Source organism: Protopterus annectens, chromosome 9.part0, assembly GCF_019279795.1.
Source record: "Protopterus annectens isolate FY-2018-M chromosome 9.part0, PAN1.0, whole genome shotgun sequence".
NCBI classification, from domain to species: domain Eukaryota; kingdom Metazoa; phylum Chordata; order Ceratodontiformes; family Protopteridae; genus Protopterus; species Protopterus annectens.
In genome coordinates this window covers 733985365-734004066 of record NC_056743.1, presented here as the reverse complement: position 1 = coordinate 734004066, position 18702 = coordinate 733985365, and the positions used below count along the sequence as shown (strand labels likewise).

The window sequence follows — 18702 nt, the reverse complement described above, 5'->3', positions numbered from 1 at the left end:
AGGGAGTATCTAGAAGCTTTGCTTTAACATGATCAGGCAGAGTTTGTTCCTTTAACCACACATGCCTACGTATAACAGACCTAGTGACAGCTGCTCTGCAGGAAGCCTCCAAAGAATCAAACCCACATTGTAAAGAATGTTTGCCCACCTGTTCAGTTGCATGCAACAGATCCTGCATTTCTTTCAATTCAGACTGTTGAGGGAGTGTGCTCATTTTTTGTTTTAACTGAGACATTAGAAATTGCTGATATTTTAGCATGTGAAACTGGCAATTTAGTGCCCTCATAGCTAGAGTGGCTGAGGTGTAAACCTTTTTCCCCCACCTGTCTAGTGCTCTGAAGTCCCTTTCAGAGGGTAAAGGATTTTTTGCCATAGAAGCCTTAGCCCCTTTGGGACCCTGGGAGATAAGTCTCTGGATCAGCTGAATCAGCAACAGGACTTTTGTAAAGAAATTTGTGGGAATCAGGCACTCTATAGTATCTGTCAGGTTTGGCCGGAGTAGGAGGCAGAGAATCTGGGTTCAAACTGGATTCTAAGTAAACATCATCCACAATGTCTAAAACTGGGGGGATGGTAAGCGGTCTGTGCTGGGGAAGTAAAAGAAACTCTGAGCCTTTTCTTTGAATCAGAGTAGTCCTGACCTTCCCAGTGAAAATGTTCCCTCAGTGTGTAAAGTTTCCCCAAAGGAGTAGTCTTCATGTGGAGAAGCAGAGGGAATGGAATCCTCAGCATCAGAATCTTCATAAGGGGAGAAGAAGTAATCTTGGTCCTCAGAGGAGCCTGAGGAAATAGACACTTGTTCAGAGGATGCATAATCTTCCTCTTGTCTAGGCCTTTTGTCGGGAGGGGGTTGGGAACCCCTGATTAAAGAGATCAAATCTTCAGCCATTTTGAGCATCTGTTTCTTGGGCATGGGGCCTTGAACAGGGACTGAAGTGCAGTCTTTTTAGGTTTAATAGGAGTCTTCGTCTTAGGATACGTTTTTATGGTGAGCGTCGGTCTGAAGACTCCTTCAGAAACCGAAGGTGTTTCTGCAGCGAAGATATATTTTTCAGCAGTGTCATCGGTAGGGGCTAAACAAAATGGCTGCGTCGGCCTGGTACTTTCCGCCAAAAGGTCCGAAGCGGTCTCGGGTTCCAGATTTGCGGTAGTCAGGGGCTGAGTCGGAGCCTCACTGAAGACCGGTGAACCGGAGAACGGACCAGCCGAGGCCTCGAAGTCTGGCTTGGGTCTAGGCTGCCTGTCCTTATCCTTGCGTTTTTTGTGCACGCCGGTAGTCGGTTGCTCCGATGGCATAGTGTAGTTAAATTTTCTACCGAAGTAGTGTCGTGCGAAATCAAAGCGTCTATTTATAGTACGCTTATTAAACCTAACACAAAAATAACAACTAGTGACGTCGTGGTCTGGGCCTAGGCAAGGTATGCAGTAAGAATGAAAATCCTTATGAGGTATTTGCTTCCCACAAGAAATACAATTAACTTTTTCTGACATCGGTCTGAGGGAAGAAAAGTTTCCCCAATGGGGTACTTGGCTTTATTGAAGACTTTTGATCTGAAAGAGTCGGCCGACCGGCACTTGCGAACTGCTTCTGCTTCAGGCACCGTGCGGCAAGAAAGACTGAAGAAAATGGCGTTGGATGCATTATATATACCCCTGGTGCTCTGACATCAGGGAAGCAGCAACAGCAACCGACGCCGGACCAAAGACTTTGGAATTCCGGCCGACTGCGGGACCACCTGACGACAGGATAACCCAAGTGTGATGACTGCAGCAGGGTAACACGATGAACATCATTTTGTGATGAGGTGTGCCACGTAGAAGGATTTTCTGACTACTGTGGCGATGTGATTATCAAAGGAGAGACCCAAGATCTCTAATCACACTTTCGATGTTAAGCAGACTACCACCTATGTGGTAGCTCAAGGATACAGAGTTTTTACCAAAGGGGATGACCATGCACTTTTTGGCATGGAGCTTGAGGCCATGGCTTTGACACCAGGCATCTCTCAGTGAGGCCGTTTTGTAGGATGTCCACATCGTTAAGGAGTTTCAATTACGGCTCCTAGTTTGCAGTCATCTGCGATTAGCCAAAGACCTTCTGTGTTAGCTTGTACTTCAGAAAAGTAGATACTAAACAGGAGAGGACCCAGGACTGATCCCTGTGGTACTCCACTAGTTTGAAGTCCGATTTGGAGTCTGTTACTTTCACATTGTGGGTTCTCTCAGTGAGCCAGTTGGCAACCAATCTTGTGATATAGGGATTTATACCTCCTAGTTTAGTGAATTTATCTAGAATTCCAGAGTGGGGGATGGTGTCAAAAGCCTTGGGGAGATATAGATAGGCTGTGTGAACCACCTTACCCTCGTCTACGGCTTTGGTGACTGCTTCAAAGAAGTCTATCAGGTTTAGGAGACATGATCTGTCTTTTACAAACCTGAACTGGGTGGTGTCCAGAGTTTGGAGATTACCAAAGTCTTTGTTTATAAGTTCCATGAGGATACGTTCCATGGCCTTGCAGACCAGGCTAGTTAGGCTAATGGGGCGGTGGTTTCCGGGGTCTGTGGTGGCTCCCCCTTTGTAGAGTGGGTTAACCGTCGCTGTGCACCACTCAGTGGGCAAAAAGCCTGAGGTGAGGCTATGATTGAACATGGTGCTTAGGTTGGGTGCCAGTCAATTCTGTATTTCATGTACAACGCAGACTGGGATGTTGTCAGGTCCCATGGATGCTGTCTTCTTGGCTTTGGAGAGTGTGGTTTTTACCTGTGCAGCCGTGATTACAGGAACTTTGCATTCTTCTGGTATACAGATGGGCCCTTTAGGGAGTGGGGGGGGGGGGGTAAAGTTAGCACTGAACCCATCTGCCAGGATGATCAGTTGGTTCTGTATATTTAGTCCTGAAACTGCTTACCCCCCATTTTTGAGGTGGAGTTTATAAAACTGGTCTAACAGCTTCTGTGTTATCGGATTCTTCAAGGCTTGCAGACTTACAAATAAATGGTTTGTTTGTAAATTCTTGCATTCACTGTTGGAAATTCCTGGGTTCTGGCTAGTGTGACTCAATCTGGAAATATATCGTTGCTTGATGAGTATATTTCTTGGCATATTAACCTTTCAGAGTTCTGCATTGTTTTAATTTTGCCTGACTGAATTGTTTTATATATTTTCTGGCATTGTTTTCTGTTTTCATCTGTCCTGAAACTGTTTTTCCCCTCCCCCCCCACTCTGTTCTTGTGGTGTTGTTATACTTGGTGGCTTTGCAGTTGCCCGCCCCTACTGTAAATGTGATCTGGGACACCCCTCCCAGTCTGGTGTTCACTCTACTTAATAGAGAGAACATTTGAGAAGGCCAACCCACTTAGGTTCTTAACCTCTGCTCCTCCTTCCTATCTCCTTGCACTTTACTTGAAGTGCTTTTGTCTTGCTTCTATGAGCAAGACTTCATCAGACAATCAGAACCAATGTAAAATGCAAATAAGCATGAATAAAACTGACCAAAAATAAACATGCACACCGAGGATGACCTGATTTTAAGAAAGTATTTCTACTAAAGTTCACCGATGTAAACAAATGTACAGAAGAAATGTTCCATTACCTCTGCAGACTCTTCAGTTTTAAAACACAAAACTGAAAACATAAATCATTTAGCCCTGGTACACTATAGGCATTCCTTAGATGAAGGTTGAACGTCGAGCTGGCACCTCGGCGTTCGTAAAATTCTACTGTCAATCATTAGCGAACTGGAGTTCCACTGTGGCGACCCCTAACCGGGAAAAGCCGAAAGACAACAACACTATAGGCATTCAATTTATGGCAAATAAAATTGAATGCCTATAGTGTACCAGGGCTAAATGATTTATGTTCTCTGTCTTGTAGTAAAAATACTTGCATTCTCTGCATTTTTTTTATTTTTTTGTATTATATTAGTTAACCGACAGGCTGAGTAATAGGGGATATACGATTTTACTAGTTGTTAGTTCTTTTAAATGAATTGCTCATTGTTTAAAAACTGTACTAAATAATTTAAAGTTTTTTTATATCATTTTCTTAAAATCAGGTCATCCTCAGTGTGCATGTTTATTTTTAGTCAGTTTTATTCATGCTTATTTGCATTTTACATTCGTTCTGTTTGTCTGATTAAGTCTTGCTCATAGAATCAAGATGAAAGCACTTACACAACTTTTTAGGAATTAAAAATTTGTTTCCGTGGATTATAACTTGCCTCAGTGGATTGTATTTTCTTCCTTGGATTTGTCTTGCCACCTGCAGTTGTTTTTCAGCATTTGTTGCAGTTATTTTTTACAAGTTTGTTAGTCTTCTTACAAGTATTCAATTGCATTTATTCTGCTGCATTTATTACAGCTTGGTAGTAGCCTGATTAAATTGTAATGGTTATTCTAAGCCTTTCGGTTTAAGCACTTGGGCTTCAAACCAGTTGTTTTACATTAAGAAGGTTTGTGGTCTGCACTGTTGTGGCAGGACAGGTATGCATTTTAGTAGGTGTGGGTTCATGGCTGACTTTTCAGAAAAGCAATACACTTCAGAGAAACAAGGGCAGCTCCTATTAACTGACCTTACCTGGCTAACATGTACCAACTAATACAGTACAGTTGTGTACACTTACCATAATGAGTACATTCACTGTTGCAGTCATTACATTTGGGTAATCTGCTGGCAGGTTGCCCTCAGTCGGCCTGAACAAAGTCTTGGATCCTGCGTCGGTTACTCTCTCTTCTTCCATGACGTCAGGGGTATAAAACATTCAGCAGAAGCCATTTTATTCAGTTTTTCTTGCCCCATATGTCAGGTGCCTCCCAAATGGGGAGCAAATATATTTTATTTATATATATATATATATATATATATATATATATATATATATATATATATAAAAAAACAGTAGCTATATATAAATGCACTTTTAGAAACATAAACTTTACCTTCATCTAAAAGAAGCTACACCACAGAGGCTTTTGTGTATAGTGAAGGAAAGAAAAGGTATAGAAAGGGGGATGGCAGGTGGGTAACAACAGTGAATACACTCGAACATCTACATTTATGGTAAGTGTACAAAACTGTACTATGTTCTTTGTGTTTCACTGTTGCAGTCATTACATTTGGGTAGAATCCCAAAGCTATGGATGGGAGGATGGAACCAGCATTAGGAGCAAGGGCCTGCAGGACTGCAGTGGCGAAGCCTGCCCTGGATTTATTGAGAATCAAATGACAATGCTTTGTGAAGGTATGCACAGAGCTCCAAGTAGCAGCTTCTAGAATGTCTTTGGTTGGAACCCCTCTGAGAAAAACTGCTGAACTAGAGGCAGCCCTGGCGGAATGTGATGCGATCCCCTTGGGCACAGGTTTATCATGGTGCAAGTAGCAGAAACGAGCCACTTAGAACTAGTCTGCTTTGATATAGCCTTCCCCTCTGACCCTGCAGCAAATGCTACCAGTAGTTGCTCAGACCTTTAGAGATTTGATCTTAGTTGTCTGTGTATGTCCAATGAATGCAGAATCTGATCACCCTTGTTCTGCGGATTTGGGTAAAATGTTGGCAGGTGGTCTGGTTAAGAGCCACACTAGATACCAACTTAGACATAAAAGGATTGGTCCTGAAGGACACCCTGTCCAGGTAGAATATAATAAAAGGCTCCACTGCCATGAGAGCCTATAGTTGTGAAACCATTCTTGAAATGACTGCCGAGAGAAAAGCTGTTTTCCAAGATAAAAATTTTATATCCGCAGTAGCTGCTGGTTCAAAAGGAGGCAGGGTGAGTTTTTCCAGCACAAAATTGAGGTCCCATGCAGGAGTTGGTGAACTTCTGGGAGGCCTTAAATTTTTGGCCCTTCTAAGATACTGTTTAAGCAGAGGATGAGAAAAGAGGGGAGGCTCTGTGTTGTAATGTAATGAGCTGAGATGGCAGAGGCATGGATTTTTACTGAAGAAAAAGAGATAGGCCCTTGTCAAGCATCTCAGTCAAATATTGTAAAATCTGCAGAATACTGAGCTTTGCTGGGTCTGTTCCTTGTGCTTGGCTCCAAGCATAGAATCTCTTCCATTTATCAGCATAAGATTTTCTAGTACTAGACCTTCTGGCTTTCAAAATGACATCCATCACAGATTTACTGAGAGGTGCTGTTTGAATAATTAATTGATCAGCCATGCTGCAAGCTTCAGAGTTTGGAGCAGAGTGTGCAGCATTTGATTGTTCTGCTGAGACAGCAGATGAGGTATTTGAGGCAAGTACCATGGAGGAAGTTGAGACATATTCCTTAGAAGTGGTACCACTGCTGGCGAGGCCAGTCTGTAGCAACTAGGATCATTTTCGGTTTTTCCTGTCTTAACTTTTAGTAAGACTTTGGAGAGTAGAAGCAGAGGGGGAAAGGCATAGACTGATAGGGCATCCACTTTCCATGCTTTTTTGTGATGAGTTCTTGTGCAGAATTTGTCCAACTGATAAATTTGGGGAGATGGAAATAGATCTATGTCTGGGCTCCCCCATTTCTGTGTTAACATGCTGAAGATTTGTGGATCCAGTTTCCATTCGTGCGGATCCATAAGATTTCTGCTTAGGTCGTCTACCAGAGTATTTTGTTTTCCTGGCAGGAATAGAGCTTGAAGATGTATTGGCTGTGTTCACAAGGCCATGGCTAGTCTGCAAAGGGGGTAGGAATGTGTACCCCCCTGCTTATGTAACACATAACTGTGGTGTTGTCAGTCTTGATCAGTAGTTGTCCTGGACGAAGTAAGTCCTTGAAGGCTGTCAGAGCATTCTGAACAGCTAGCATCTCTTTCTGGTTGATATGCAGATGCATTTGGTTTGGGCTCCATTTGCCCTGAATGCATCTCCCTGCCAGGTGAGGCCCCAAGCAGTCTGATGCATCTGTAGTTAGGGTTTGGGTGGCAGGGGGTAGAGTGAATGACAGTCCCTTGTTTTGGTGACATGTCTCTGCCCACCAAAGAAACTCCTGTTGTAGGCAGGGAATGCGAGGAATCATTGTTTCCAGACTGACAATGTTGACTCCATAAACGTTTTAGGTACCACTGAGGTTTCCTCATATGCAGTCTCACATATGGAATTAGTGGAATGCATGATGCCATGAACCCCAAAGCCTGCAGAGTTTGTCTTGCAGACAACTGGGTTTTTGTTGCCATGTGTTTGAAGTATGTCAGTTGCCTTTGTCTGGCATGAGGTAAGCCATCTGGGCAGCTGTATTCAAGCTTGCACCCAGGAATGTAATTATTTGAGAGGGTACCAGCTGTGATGTTTTTTTGTTTATGGTGTACCCCAGGCATGCTAGAAGCCTTTTTACAAAACGCCAGATGTTGAAGAAGAGTGTCCTTGTCCTCTGCTTGAATGAGACAGTCGTCCAGATAAGGGTAAATTTGAATGTTTCTTTGTCTGCAGAATGCGATTACTGGTGCCAGGCACTTTGTAAAGACCTTGGGAACAGTAGACAAGCCAAAGGGCAGTGCAGAGAACTTTTAATGCAAAAAACCTGCTTTGAAGCGGAGGTTCTGCATGATTCCCTTACTGGGATATACAGTATGCCTCTAAGTCTAGAGTTACTAACCAAGCATTTCTGCCTAGCATAGGCAGTAGCTGTTGTAAAGTCAGCATGTCCAGGAACGTGTTCAAAATCGATAAGTCCAGTACTGGACACCATGAATTGTCTTTTCTGGGTACCAGGAATAGTCTAATAAAAACCTTGTCCTTTTTCCTTTTCTGGTACCAGTTGAATAGCCCCCCCCCCCCCCCCATATCCATGAGGGACATGACTTGTTTCTGGGCCTCTGCCCACTGGTTTTGTGGCAGATTGCCAGCTGGCAAAGTATGGAAATGAAATCTGTACCCCCTGGGATACTATGTTTAATACCCACTTGTCCTGGGTAATTAACGGCAAATTTTGAGCATGAAGTGCTAGTTTTCCCCCAAGGGGGCTGCCAAAAGATAAGTGCTTGATGGTAGAGGAAAGTCATTGAGACTGCTTACTGTCGGGTTGTGCTTTGGAGGTGGAGGCACCCCATTGCTTTGACCTGTAAGAACCCTGTGATTGGTATCTGGAGCCTTTTGAGTGCCTGGATTTGCCTTGAGTGGCTCTGTTGGACACAGGAAAGGACCAATTTTTAGTAGGCTAGTGTCTACTGAACCTGGGTGGCTGCACTTGCAAGAAATCTTTTACAGTTTGCATAGATTTAGCTTTGTCTTCCATTTTCTTTAAAACCTCTTCTGCCTTATCAGAGTATCAAGGGGCATCCAACAATTTAGCTTTAACATGATCAGGCAGATTTTGCTCCTTGAGCCAGGCATGCCTTCTAATCACAGATCCAGTAACGGCGGCCCTATAAGAGGTCTCCAAAGGAATCCAAACCACATTGCAAAGTATGCTTTCCAACCTGTTCTGCTGAATGCAGTAATTCATCTAACTATTTTCTACACAATCAGAAATCAACATAATTTTCTGTTTCAGTAAGCCCATAACATGCTGTTGATATTTAAGCATATGAAACTGGCAGTTTAAGGCCCTGATTGCCAAGGTTGCAGACGTATAAACCTTCTTTCCCCATCTATCCAGCGCCCTGGAATCTCTATCAGAGGGGGTAGGATTTTTGGCTGTACAGGCCTTTACACCCTTGGGACCCTGAGAAATAGTCTCAGGATCAGCAGCAGGACTTTTGAATAAAAATTTGTGGGAGTCAGGAACCCTGTAATATCCGTCTGGCTTACTAGGAGCCGGAGGCAGGGAATCAGGAGCCATGCTGGATTCCGAAAACACATCAACAATGTCTAATACAGGAGGTATTGCCAAAGGCCTATGCTGAGGAAGAAGGAAATCCCTAAGCCTCATTTTTGATTCAAAGAAGTCCTGACACTCCCAGTGAAAATGTTCCCTTAAAGGATGCAAAGACCCTCCAAAATAGTAATCCTCAGGAGGAGATGCAGATGGGATGGATTCCTCTGCATCAGAATCCTCATAGGGTGGAATAGGAAATTCCTGATCAGAAGAAATAGAAACCTGATCTGAAGACTCATAATCAGTGCCTTGCAGGGGGGGGGGGGGGGGGGCGCTGGAAACCCCTGATCAAGGTAATTAAATCCTCAGCCATTTTGATCATCTGTTTTTTAGGCATAGGGGCCTGAGTATGTGGCTCATGAGTCGATTTTTTAGACATAGAAAATGTTTTTGACCTTGTTTTTGTTGCTGCCATCAGTTTAATATAAAAATGTTGAGGCCTGAAAACTCTCAGAAGCCGGTGCCTGCTCAACTCTCAGAAGCCGGTGCCTGCTCAACGGCTGCAGACCCATCCAAGTGAGAGAGATCCATGGGTTCAATACTCTGAGAATCTCGTGGCATACCGGACTCCAACTGGGTCTCGGTAAAGGCCTGTGACTCAAAAGTAGCGGGTATCAGGGGCTGCAAAAGCACCTCACCGAGTACCGGCGAACTGGGGACTGGCTTAGGAGAAGCTTAGTCGTCTGTTTTGGACCTAGACGGTTTGTCTTAGTCTTTTTCATTGCGTTTTTTTTGAGAACTCCGGTAGTCGGATTACTAACAGATGACATTTCAGGATAATTAAATCTTGTACCAAAATATTTAGAAGCAAAAATATACCGACACTTAGTGCGCTGGTTAAATCTAGCACAAAACCGACAGCAAGGCACGTTGTGATCTGGCCCTAGGCAAGGAATACAGTACAAATGAAAATCCTTATGAGGTATTTGCTTCCCACAAGTAATGCAATCATTAACTTACTGACATCGGTAAAGAGCAAGAAAATGTTTCTCCAATGGGGTACTTCGCTTTAGTTTGAAGACTTCAGTTCTGAAACTCGCATACGAAAATTTCAGGAGTCGGCCGACCGGCACTTGCGAACTGCTTCTGCTTCGGGCACCGCGTGCGGCAAGAAGGACTGAATAAAATGGCGTCGGCTGAATGTTTTATACCCCTGATGGCCTGACGTCATGGAAGAACAGACAGCAACTGACGCAGGACCCAAGACTTTCTTATTCAAGCCGACTGAGGGCAATCTACCAGCAGATTACCCAAATGTAATGACTGCAACAGTGAAACAGGAAGAACATCCTTCAGTTGTTGATCTTGACTGCCTGATGAATATTCTACACTCCAAGGGTCAAAAGCTTCGATTAGCACAGACAGTAGGTCTGCAGAGCTTTTGGCATCTACAGCAAAGGCATCATGAAAGGTTACAAGCAAGATGAGAGCCAGCAGTCATGCTTCTTTAGTAACTTACTGGTGATCAGCTGTTTGGGTGGTTTAGGCCTGGACTTTTACCACTAAATACAAGTAATTTCCTGTTAAAAAATTTTAACAGAAAATCTCACAATGTAGAAGAAAAGAACAGTGAACATAAAATCTAGTAGTAGGGCCCATTTAAGGAATTCCTTTAAGTAGGTGTATACCAAAAATCCTACCCCACTAATCACAAGTGCAAACAGCAGTCTACTGGAAAAAAAAAAAAAAGACAGAGAGTCAAACAATGAAGAGCAAGACTGGCCATTCCCAACATTTTGGTTAGGAAGCAATGGCTATTAGCACAGGCAAGGTACAAATTAGCTGTAAACGTAAACTAGTCCTACTAGGTAAGCATCTGTCTGCATTCCTTGTTGCAGAGGAGAAAAAAAAAGTTCCGCTTTAAGCTGGGGGGTGGGTGGGGACTAGAAAGCAATAGCTCAGAAATGCAGCCCACTACTTCAACAGCAATCATTTGTACTACCTTAAAAACAAACTACAATAAAAGCACTGTAGGAAATTGAAGATGTGCCACCTCTTCCACACTATTATGTGCATAAAGGCAGGCAGAATCTTGTGCATTTCTGATGGGTATGCTACATTAAACTGAATGGTAAGATTGAAACAGACCCTAAAAATAACCTAGGCCAAGGTGCGAAGACTCTGGAACTGACATAGAATTCCTTAAAACAATTACAAACATTACACCCATCAACTGAAGGAAAATTACTAGAAATTGTCCAAACTGCTTAAAATGACCTGCATAACCAAGTTGTAGCAAGGACCTCCTTTAGAATACCTGTCTTCATCTGCTAACCTTCATTCCCCATGTCACTCCATGCTTCACCCAGAACTGTATTTGGAGCTCTACCCTTAAAATGTAACCAAACATAGTTGTAGTCTCTAGTCTCCACCTATCTATTACCTGAAATATATCCCAGCTCTGCTCAGGTCATACCTCTAGCCCCACACGTGCAGTTGCAGATATTACCAATTCTCAACAACCCAACAAGACCTTCTCCTATAGTAAAACTCAACTAATCTGTATTACAACCATTTACAAATGCGGCTTCAAGCTGCACTGAAAAACAGCCTTCAAAAATATTCTTGCTATGCAGTGCTTCACTTGATCAACCCTCCAAAATAAAGCTAAATGAAATATAAAAATACAAAAATTAGAAAATTAAATTATGACAAATAACCCTATATCCAGGATGCTACTCTAGGGCAACAAAAATTCACCCTCACCCTTGCCACTCAAACAAGTCAGTCAGCCCAGATGTTTGCTCTCATTCAACATCCTGGTTTCCTCTCATCTAAGAAACATATCACTAGTGATGTCACACAAGTGCTCTGTCCTGGGTATCTTTTTCATCAACTTCTGATGTGAAAGCAGAAGGTCTACACTAAGCAAGCCTGACAAGCAACAGAAACTGGGTGCTACTACAGATTCATCCACCAACACTCATAACCTCAAAGAGAGGCCTGCCAAAACCATCATTATGTACTGAAGATGGCCTTAATCTAGATGCCAAAAATGTAATGTAAATGCCTTTTGGAAGTCTACTCTACTTAGAACCACACAAATAGAGACCTTGCTTTAAACGGACAGATCTAGGTACCTTCGACAATTTATCAATTTTCGACAATCACATTAAGTTTATAGTTAGGAAATTCTACCTTGCTTAATTAGCTAGGGTACACCCTCCAGGTCTACAGTGGTCATAATCCCCCTCTAGTCTCACTCAATTAGGCCAATCATACAATGCACCTTATGGAATGTACAATACTGTGGTCAAATAGAAAGACATTTTCCAAATTAAAAAAAAAAAAAAAATTAGAAAAAAGGGACAAAGTTCCCTTCGCTGCAGAGGGACTATAACACCTCTCGCATCTTTGTCTTGTGATGGCTCCTATGTGGTGGCCTCTGCCTTTCCTTCTGGGTTATGAGTGAATTTTGTTCCATTAGACATCCTCCACCTCACACATTGGGAATACTAAAAACATTTGCTCCAAAGATCTAAACTGTCATCTTAAACATAAGCAAGACCTACGAGTGGTACACTCCTCACCCAAAGAATTCCATGACTGAGTACATAACCCTCGCTTGTCAAACAATGGCACACTAGCCTTATTCTAGGTTGGTGTATCTGTCAGAATGGGGTGGTAAATCGAACCGCTATACTCAGTTGCACCGCTAGCCTCTGTGTGGTCACCCCAGCCTCACGATCAATAAGAACCTACCGCAACAGCATTTCAGTAATATGAACATATATGAAATCAAACATTCTAAACAACCAGCATCTCTTAACACTGGCATATCCTACCAAACAGAATTTCATAAACACAGTAGTGCAGCTAGGGTGGGGTAACAGGGGCAACTGCCCCAGGTGCAAGTGTTGAGGGGTGTGCGATCAGCTGATACAGATCACTCTTTAGTGCAATACCAGTTTTTAAAAAGCTGGTATTGCATTTGGAGTCAAAACCAACTCCATGTGTGGTCTACACTGTAGTAGTTTGCTGCAGTTTAAAAGAAAAAAAAATTAAACTAAAACGCGAGCACTGCAGCAATCCATGCAAGCAGGATACATACTAGTTTAAAAGTAAAATTTTTTTTTTTTTTTTTTTTTTTTTTTTAAATAAAATGTTAAGGGGTTAAGGGCAGGTCATGGAAACAGGACCCAAATGGCTGGGCCAGGAGGGAGGTGGGAGTATGTTGTGCATCTGGCCACCTGGTTGGTGTGCCAGTAGAAGGCAAGTCTGTTTACTCTTCAATTGAAGGCCTGGTTGTTGTAGATGCAACTGTAATAAGCCAATCACTTACAATGTAGCAATCGGCTTATTATAGTAAAAACCTTTTGGCTTCTCCCATTCTGGGTCGCTACAGTAGCTCACCTGAAGAGCTGAGGAGGTAGAGTGCTGTTCATAGTACTGGCCCATGGTGCTGGTTGAACCAGCTACACTTCTGCACAAAATACATCTTTCAGCTTTCAGGACCTGCACCACATACATTTTCTTGTGACCAGATGTTCACAAAATATTTTACAATACTGGAAAGTGCACTTACTTACATAAAACGTGTACAGTATTAATCGGGTATACGGCTTTCACACATACTTTAATTGAAAATACCTTCTGTCAGGTCATATACACAACAGAAGCAGAAAGTTATAATCCAAAATAGAATGGGACAAGGCACTGGACAGGATTCAAGAAATGAGTGTAGGATTCTGGATGCAGCTCCTTAAGGAGAACAACCATATAGATTATATATTCATGAAGTTGCAAAACGTACTTTAAGAATGAACCCAAAATGGGAATAGAGAAAGGAGATTTTGCCAATGGGGACAAACTACAAGTAGGGGCACAGGAAAAAGGAGGGTGGAATTTTGCCAGTTTGCTACAAGTTCCTTGGCTCTTCATTGAAGAAAAAGGAGTGGGATGAGACCAATAAAAGTTTGTACTTCATTAAGAGACTGCCTTCCCTACCAGGGATTGATATTACAGAAAGAGACAGGGGAGTCCTAGGTAGAAGACCTGCTCGAGTTTTTAGTTGAATCTAAAAACTAAAGCTGCTATTAATAAAATTGATAATTAGTACGGCATATAAAATACTGCATGGAAAAAAGAATCAGAAAAATTTAGAAAGATTGGAAGAGAGACTGAAAAACGTATTTACAAGGGAACAATTGGAGGACACATGTATGGCTTTCAAATGTGCAACCAAGTCCCAAAGGTTTAGGGGTTTTGCTTGGAAATGTCTGCACAGGTATTTTACGTCCCAAGCACACTTCAGATAATTCTTCAGGTAGATAAATGTTGGAGGTGTGAAGGGGAAGAAAAAGGTAACTAGGAACAGATTTTCTGGCAGTGTAATGAGTTGGCACATTTTAAAAATTCCCTACAAAGTGCTCCATCAGAAATAGAGTGCTCCATCATAAATATTAGTGAAGCAAATGGCTGTAACCAAGGATTTTTCTGAGGTGAGACATAGGATCTAAATTGCTCCCTTATTAGGTTTAATTATATTGGCTGCAAATAAAGCAGTTACTAGAAAATGGAAATCAAAATCTAAGCCAACTGTATTTGAAGTACTGAATACTGCGAAGAAAACTGAAGAACTGAAGGCGAGGTCTTTTCTAAGGGAAACAAAATGCATAGAAGCAAAAGGAACTTGTGGGAACAATGCATGCAGAAATAATGTTCAGGAGGAGAGGTTTAAGGGAAGGCAGGAATTGAGCAATTTATGTAATTTTGGACTGAATTTCAGCTGTTACAAAGAAAAAAACATGCAATGTATAATATATTAAAAAAACATGTTAATATGATTTGTTTTCTTTTATTAATGTACATGTGGACAGGTCTTAAGTGATAATTTAATAAAAGGTGGTGTAAAAAATACCTTATCTTCACATGCAGACTGTGGTTTCTAGTCCTTTCCAAGTTCACCAGTTTTATTGCCATCAATACCTTTCCCAGAATCTGAAGCCAGTAGCTTCTGGCTCCCAATCCAGTACACAGAACCCTTGTAAACTGTCCATTCTCGATTACAGCACAGATATACACAATTGCATTCCTGGAGGGAAAGCACTTTCACCGCTGCTAGTAACGTTATTAAAGAATGCAGACTGTAAGTTAAATACATCTAAACAGTCAGTCATGCACAACAGTCTAAGAAATGATCTACCAAACAGATGCGCCTTTTACCATTACCCCTTCTTTTGGCTGCCATAAGTGATGCCTTGCCTGCTTGCAGGCAGTAGCAACCTATTGCTATTTTGATGCCCAATTAGCACTTTGCAAAAGCAGTCCAATAATTCCAGAGTGTGTGAAATGCATTACTGCCTTCCAAAATATAATCTGCAAATCACACCTCCTTGCTATCTTCCAGTATGACCAACTCGTGTATATACATTTGATCAACTGTGACGCATTCATTTACCCTCTTTTGGAGTGGTAACAGTCATTCTTTTTTTCCAAACTCATTCGAGTGAATCACAAAGACTCCATTTTAGGTTGCTTCACATGATCCCGCAGATATAAAACTATCTTCATTTGTTGCCACACAACTTCAAGGGCACTATCTAAATCAGTCTTCCACAGCAGCAGCATTAACTGAATGGTGGTTCTCTTCACTAGATGGCAGCTTCACCTCCACATGATGTCCTTTGCTCCTTTTGCTATACAGAAATCTTTCCCCCTCTCAGATTCAATCACAGCACAACTCAAGTGTCTAAACTCTTAACACATCAAAAGATGTGCTTGCTCACACACAGGTGCGTGCGCACAGACACTACAGCAGCTGAAGGGAGCAATCACAAAATACATCGATGGGCAGTCAAGTTACAGATGAGAAGGGATGAAGATTCCACAATAAAGACATTTTATGAGACAGTGCGCTTTACTACTTCAGGATGTTGTGAACAGCAGTTCTAAGGCTGAATGCCTATGTAACGTACACACCAGAAAATGAGTTTAGGGGTGGTTACAGCCTTTATAAGAAACAAATGTGACAGCTTAAAGGCTCAACTTAACCCTATGTGCGGTCTCAACTAAAGTAGACAGCCAAGAATATATGTGGTCTGTAGTCTACAGCAGCATAAAATATTCAACAGTCTTGGACTAGCATGGACCCCCTGCCAGAGGTGCATAAAACAGTCATCCTACATGGCAAATTATTGTTCAGTACTGAACTTTAGCCAAGGGACATCTCTAAGGAATTAGCAAAAAGGCATGCAAGTGTTCACTCCTGAAGGTGACAACAGTAAGGACTCCACTGCTAAATAGGTTTTGCAGGGGCACTACTTTAAAAATATACAATGTAACTGTAGCCCAAGTGGCAGAGAAGTATGGTTCAGTACTGAACTTTAGCCAACTGGCATCCAGTATTTGGACAAAAGATACAAGGATTCACTCTGATGAAAAACATACAAGGATTCACTCTACAACGATGACAACAAGGGCTCCTCTGCCATTCTTGTGTCAAAGCTTCCCTCAATAGCATTATGGCTGTCACATTCTGTACATTTAGCTGGCTACACTAGGCTGTGCCAGACTGATGGGCAAAAGCGGAAGGTATAGAGTTCTGCCACTTATGAAGATCAACATTTTTTCATAGGCAAAGTCAGGCCCCCCCCTCTGGCTACTTCTGTGGCATTTTGGAAAGGGGAAGACACTAGAAATATGCTACACTAGAGGCAACAACATGGTTGCCTGTACGCAATGCCATAAGAAAGCACTACAAACTAGATTCCTTCTCTAGATCAAGGGCAGGCTATACTAGGTCTATTCTCCATGGGCTCCCGGATTCGGATCTTCTTCCTCCCTTGCTCTCTAAGCTCTTATTCATCTCATATAGCCTAGGCAGCAGTTATCTAATTAACATAGTATGGCTGTGTAAGTAAACTTACCATGAAAAGTAGAGGTTCAAGTAAATGACTGCTGTAGTAGCCACTCCTTCCCTTCATTGCTCTGTCAGGGCATGGGATTTTTATTGTTTTGTGTTCCTATCTGTAAGGGTTATTGCATCGTTTTCATTTGAGAAAAGAAAGCTCTGAACATTTGGTGTCCTTGCCACTGCTTTTATTTTGCAGGCTATTCCAGAGAGCCCACCAGCTGGCCTGCTCTCTACTTCAAGGGTCTCAATGGGGAATGAGCCAATTGGTATTCCCAGGCTAGTTGAAAGCACAATGAACCATTTGTTCCTGCCTGAGGAGCCCTAATTCTTAAGCCATTAAGCCATTCTCAAGGCAGATTAGGCAACCATAGTGGAATCATTAAGGAAGGGCCCATGGATGCTGGTGAGTGGCAGGAAGAGGGAATATAAAATGCATTTGACATTCTGCATAAAAACATTGACAGACATAAAATCAATGACAGCAACCAAAGTGCAAAACGGAATACCAAAGAAATCTTCATACATCATATTGAAACACACAATTTATGCCATCACACATTAAACTGAAAAACAAACTACAAAAAAGGTAGAAAAGGTTTTAGCACTTACCATGTCAGTGCCCAAGTCTATACAGAGGATAGTGACAGTACCCAGAGGCAAAGGAATACTGGCAATAATGAACAGCAGGAATGGTGTGATCTCAGGGATGTTACTGGTCAGAGTATAGGCAATAGACTTCTTCAGGTTATCAAAAATCAAACGGCCTATTAAAATTAAGAAATGGAGTCCTTAACAAAACTGCAGCACAATAACATATGTAAATTATTCAATTCATTTACATTTTAATTTAACCAGGTAAGCCTGTTAGGGACAAACACCTATTCAGGGGTAACCAGGTAGTACAGTATAGTTAAGCCAGATCTACTTCAGGTGGCTGACCAGCTAAATTGTCAAAACTGACATGCTTGAAACCACAAGACTGACAATTTAGTTAGATGAACCTGAACACCCAACTAAAACTAGCAAATAAGTTTTTGGAGAGCAAGCCTCCTTACACCCCCCCCCTAATTATATACGATGACTGAGCACACTACAGTGGAAAAATGGGCACATTTCCCAATCCCCACTGTACCAAGATCTCAATCAAAATGGTTGACAGACTAAATTGTTGACCATCTGGTCTTAACCATGTTTTACCAATTTAGTCCATCGACCAACTGCTCAGTCACACCACTGGCAAGTAAAGCTGAAGGGAAATGAATGGAAGACAAGATAAGCACACAGCCTTTAACTTAAAGCTTGTAAGTCAAGATCAATTCTAAACAGACGTTTACAAAATCAAGGTCATGCTTGCATGCTCAGTACCTTACAAAAAGTCAATTAATCAAAAGTGTCGGAGTCTCTTCTTGCTGTGAAAATCAACAGAATCAGCATTGTCATTTGTTACTTCAATTCTCAAGTCTGCCTCAAGACAAATCCCCCCCAAATCAAATCTTTCACCAGAGAGACACTGCTTTCAGCGTTTTTTTTTTTTAGACACTGTCCTCAATTTGACATCTTGAGACTTGTCTTTAAATCTCTAAAATGCTACAAAGCATAGATGAGAAAGTGATACTCTTTCAAAGAAATGGCTGATAAAAAAAAATATTTAAATGAATGGGGAGGAGTGGAGTAGCATTGAAGTGTTGCTCTTTTCCATGTAAGAATAGACTGAAAAACTACAACTAACAAGAATAGACTGAAAAACTACAACTAACAAGAATAGACTGAAAAACTACAACTAACTTTTGCTTGCTTTAAGTGTCAACTTGTCTGTTAGGTAAATGAACAGTTTCTAGACTACACCTAAGCAAGGGTATGGGAAAGGCTAGATGTCTTTTTAAACAAGATCACCTGCAATAGTGTTACCCTTATGTCACTTCTTTTCCCTATAGCAGAACCCAAATGGTTGTGTTCAGAAACTCTTCAGTATCAGTTTCTTCACTTTTAAATGTCCCACCTGACAGACCATATAGACCCAGAAAATCCTCTTTTGTTTTACATTTCAACTCCA

At 41.8% G+C, this 18702-nt stretch overlaps 1 protein-coding gene across 2 annotated transcripts in view; it reads right to left on the bottom strand.

The window, feature by feature from the left end:
- LOC122811489 (sodium/potassium-transporting ATPase subunit alpha-1) overlaps window positions 1-18702 on the bottom strand; it is a 990310-nt gene that overhangs the window by 825595 nt on the left and 146013 nt on the right. For both annotated transcript variants that reach the window (XM_044083359.1, XM_044083358.1), the window contains exon 17: window positions 17259-17413. In XM_044083359.1, coding sequence (XP_043939294.1) covers window positions 17259-17413 — 155 coding nt within the window. The remainder of the gene's footprint in view (window positions 1-17258; window positions 17414-18702) is intronic.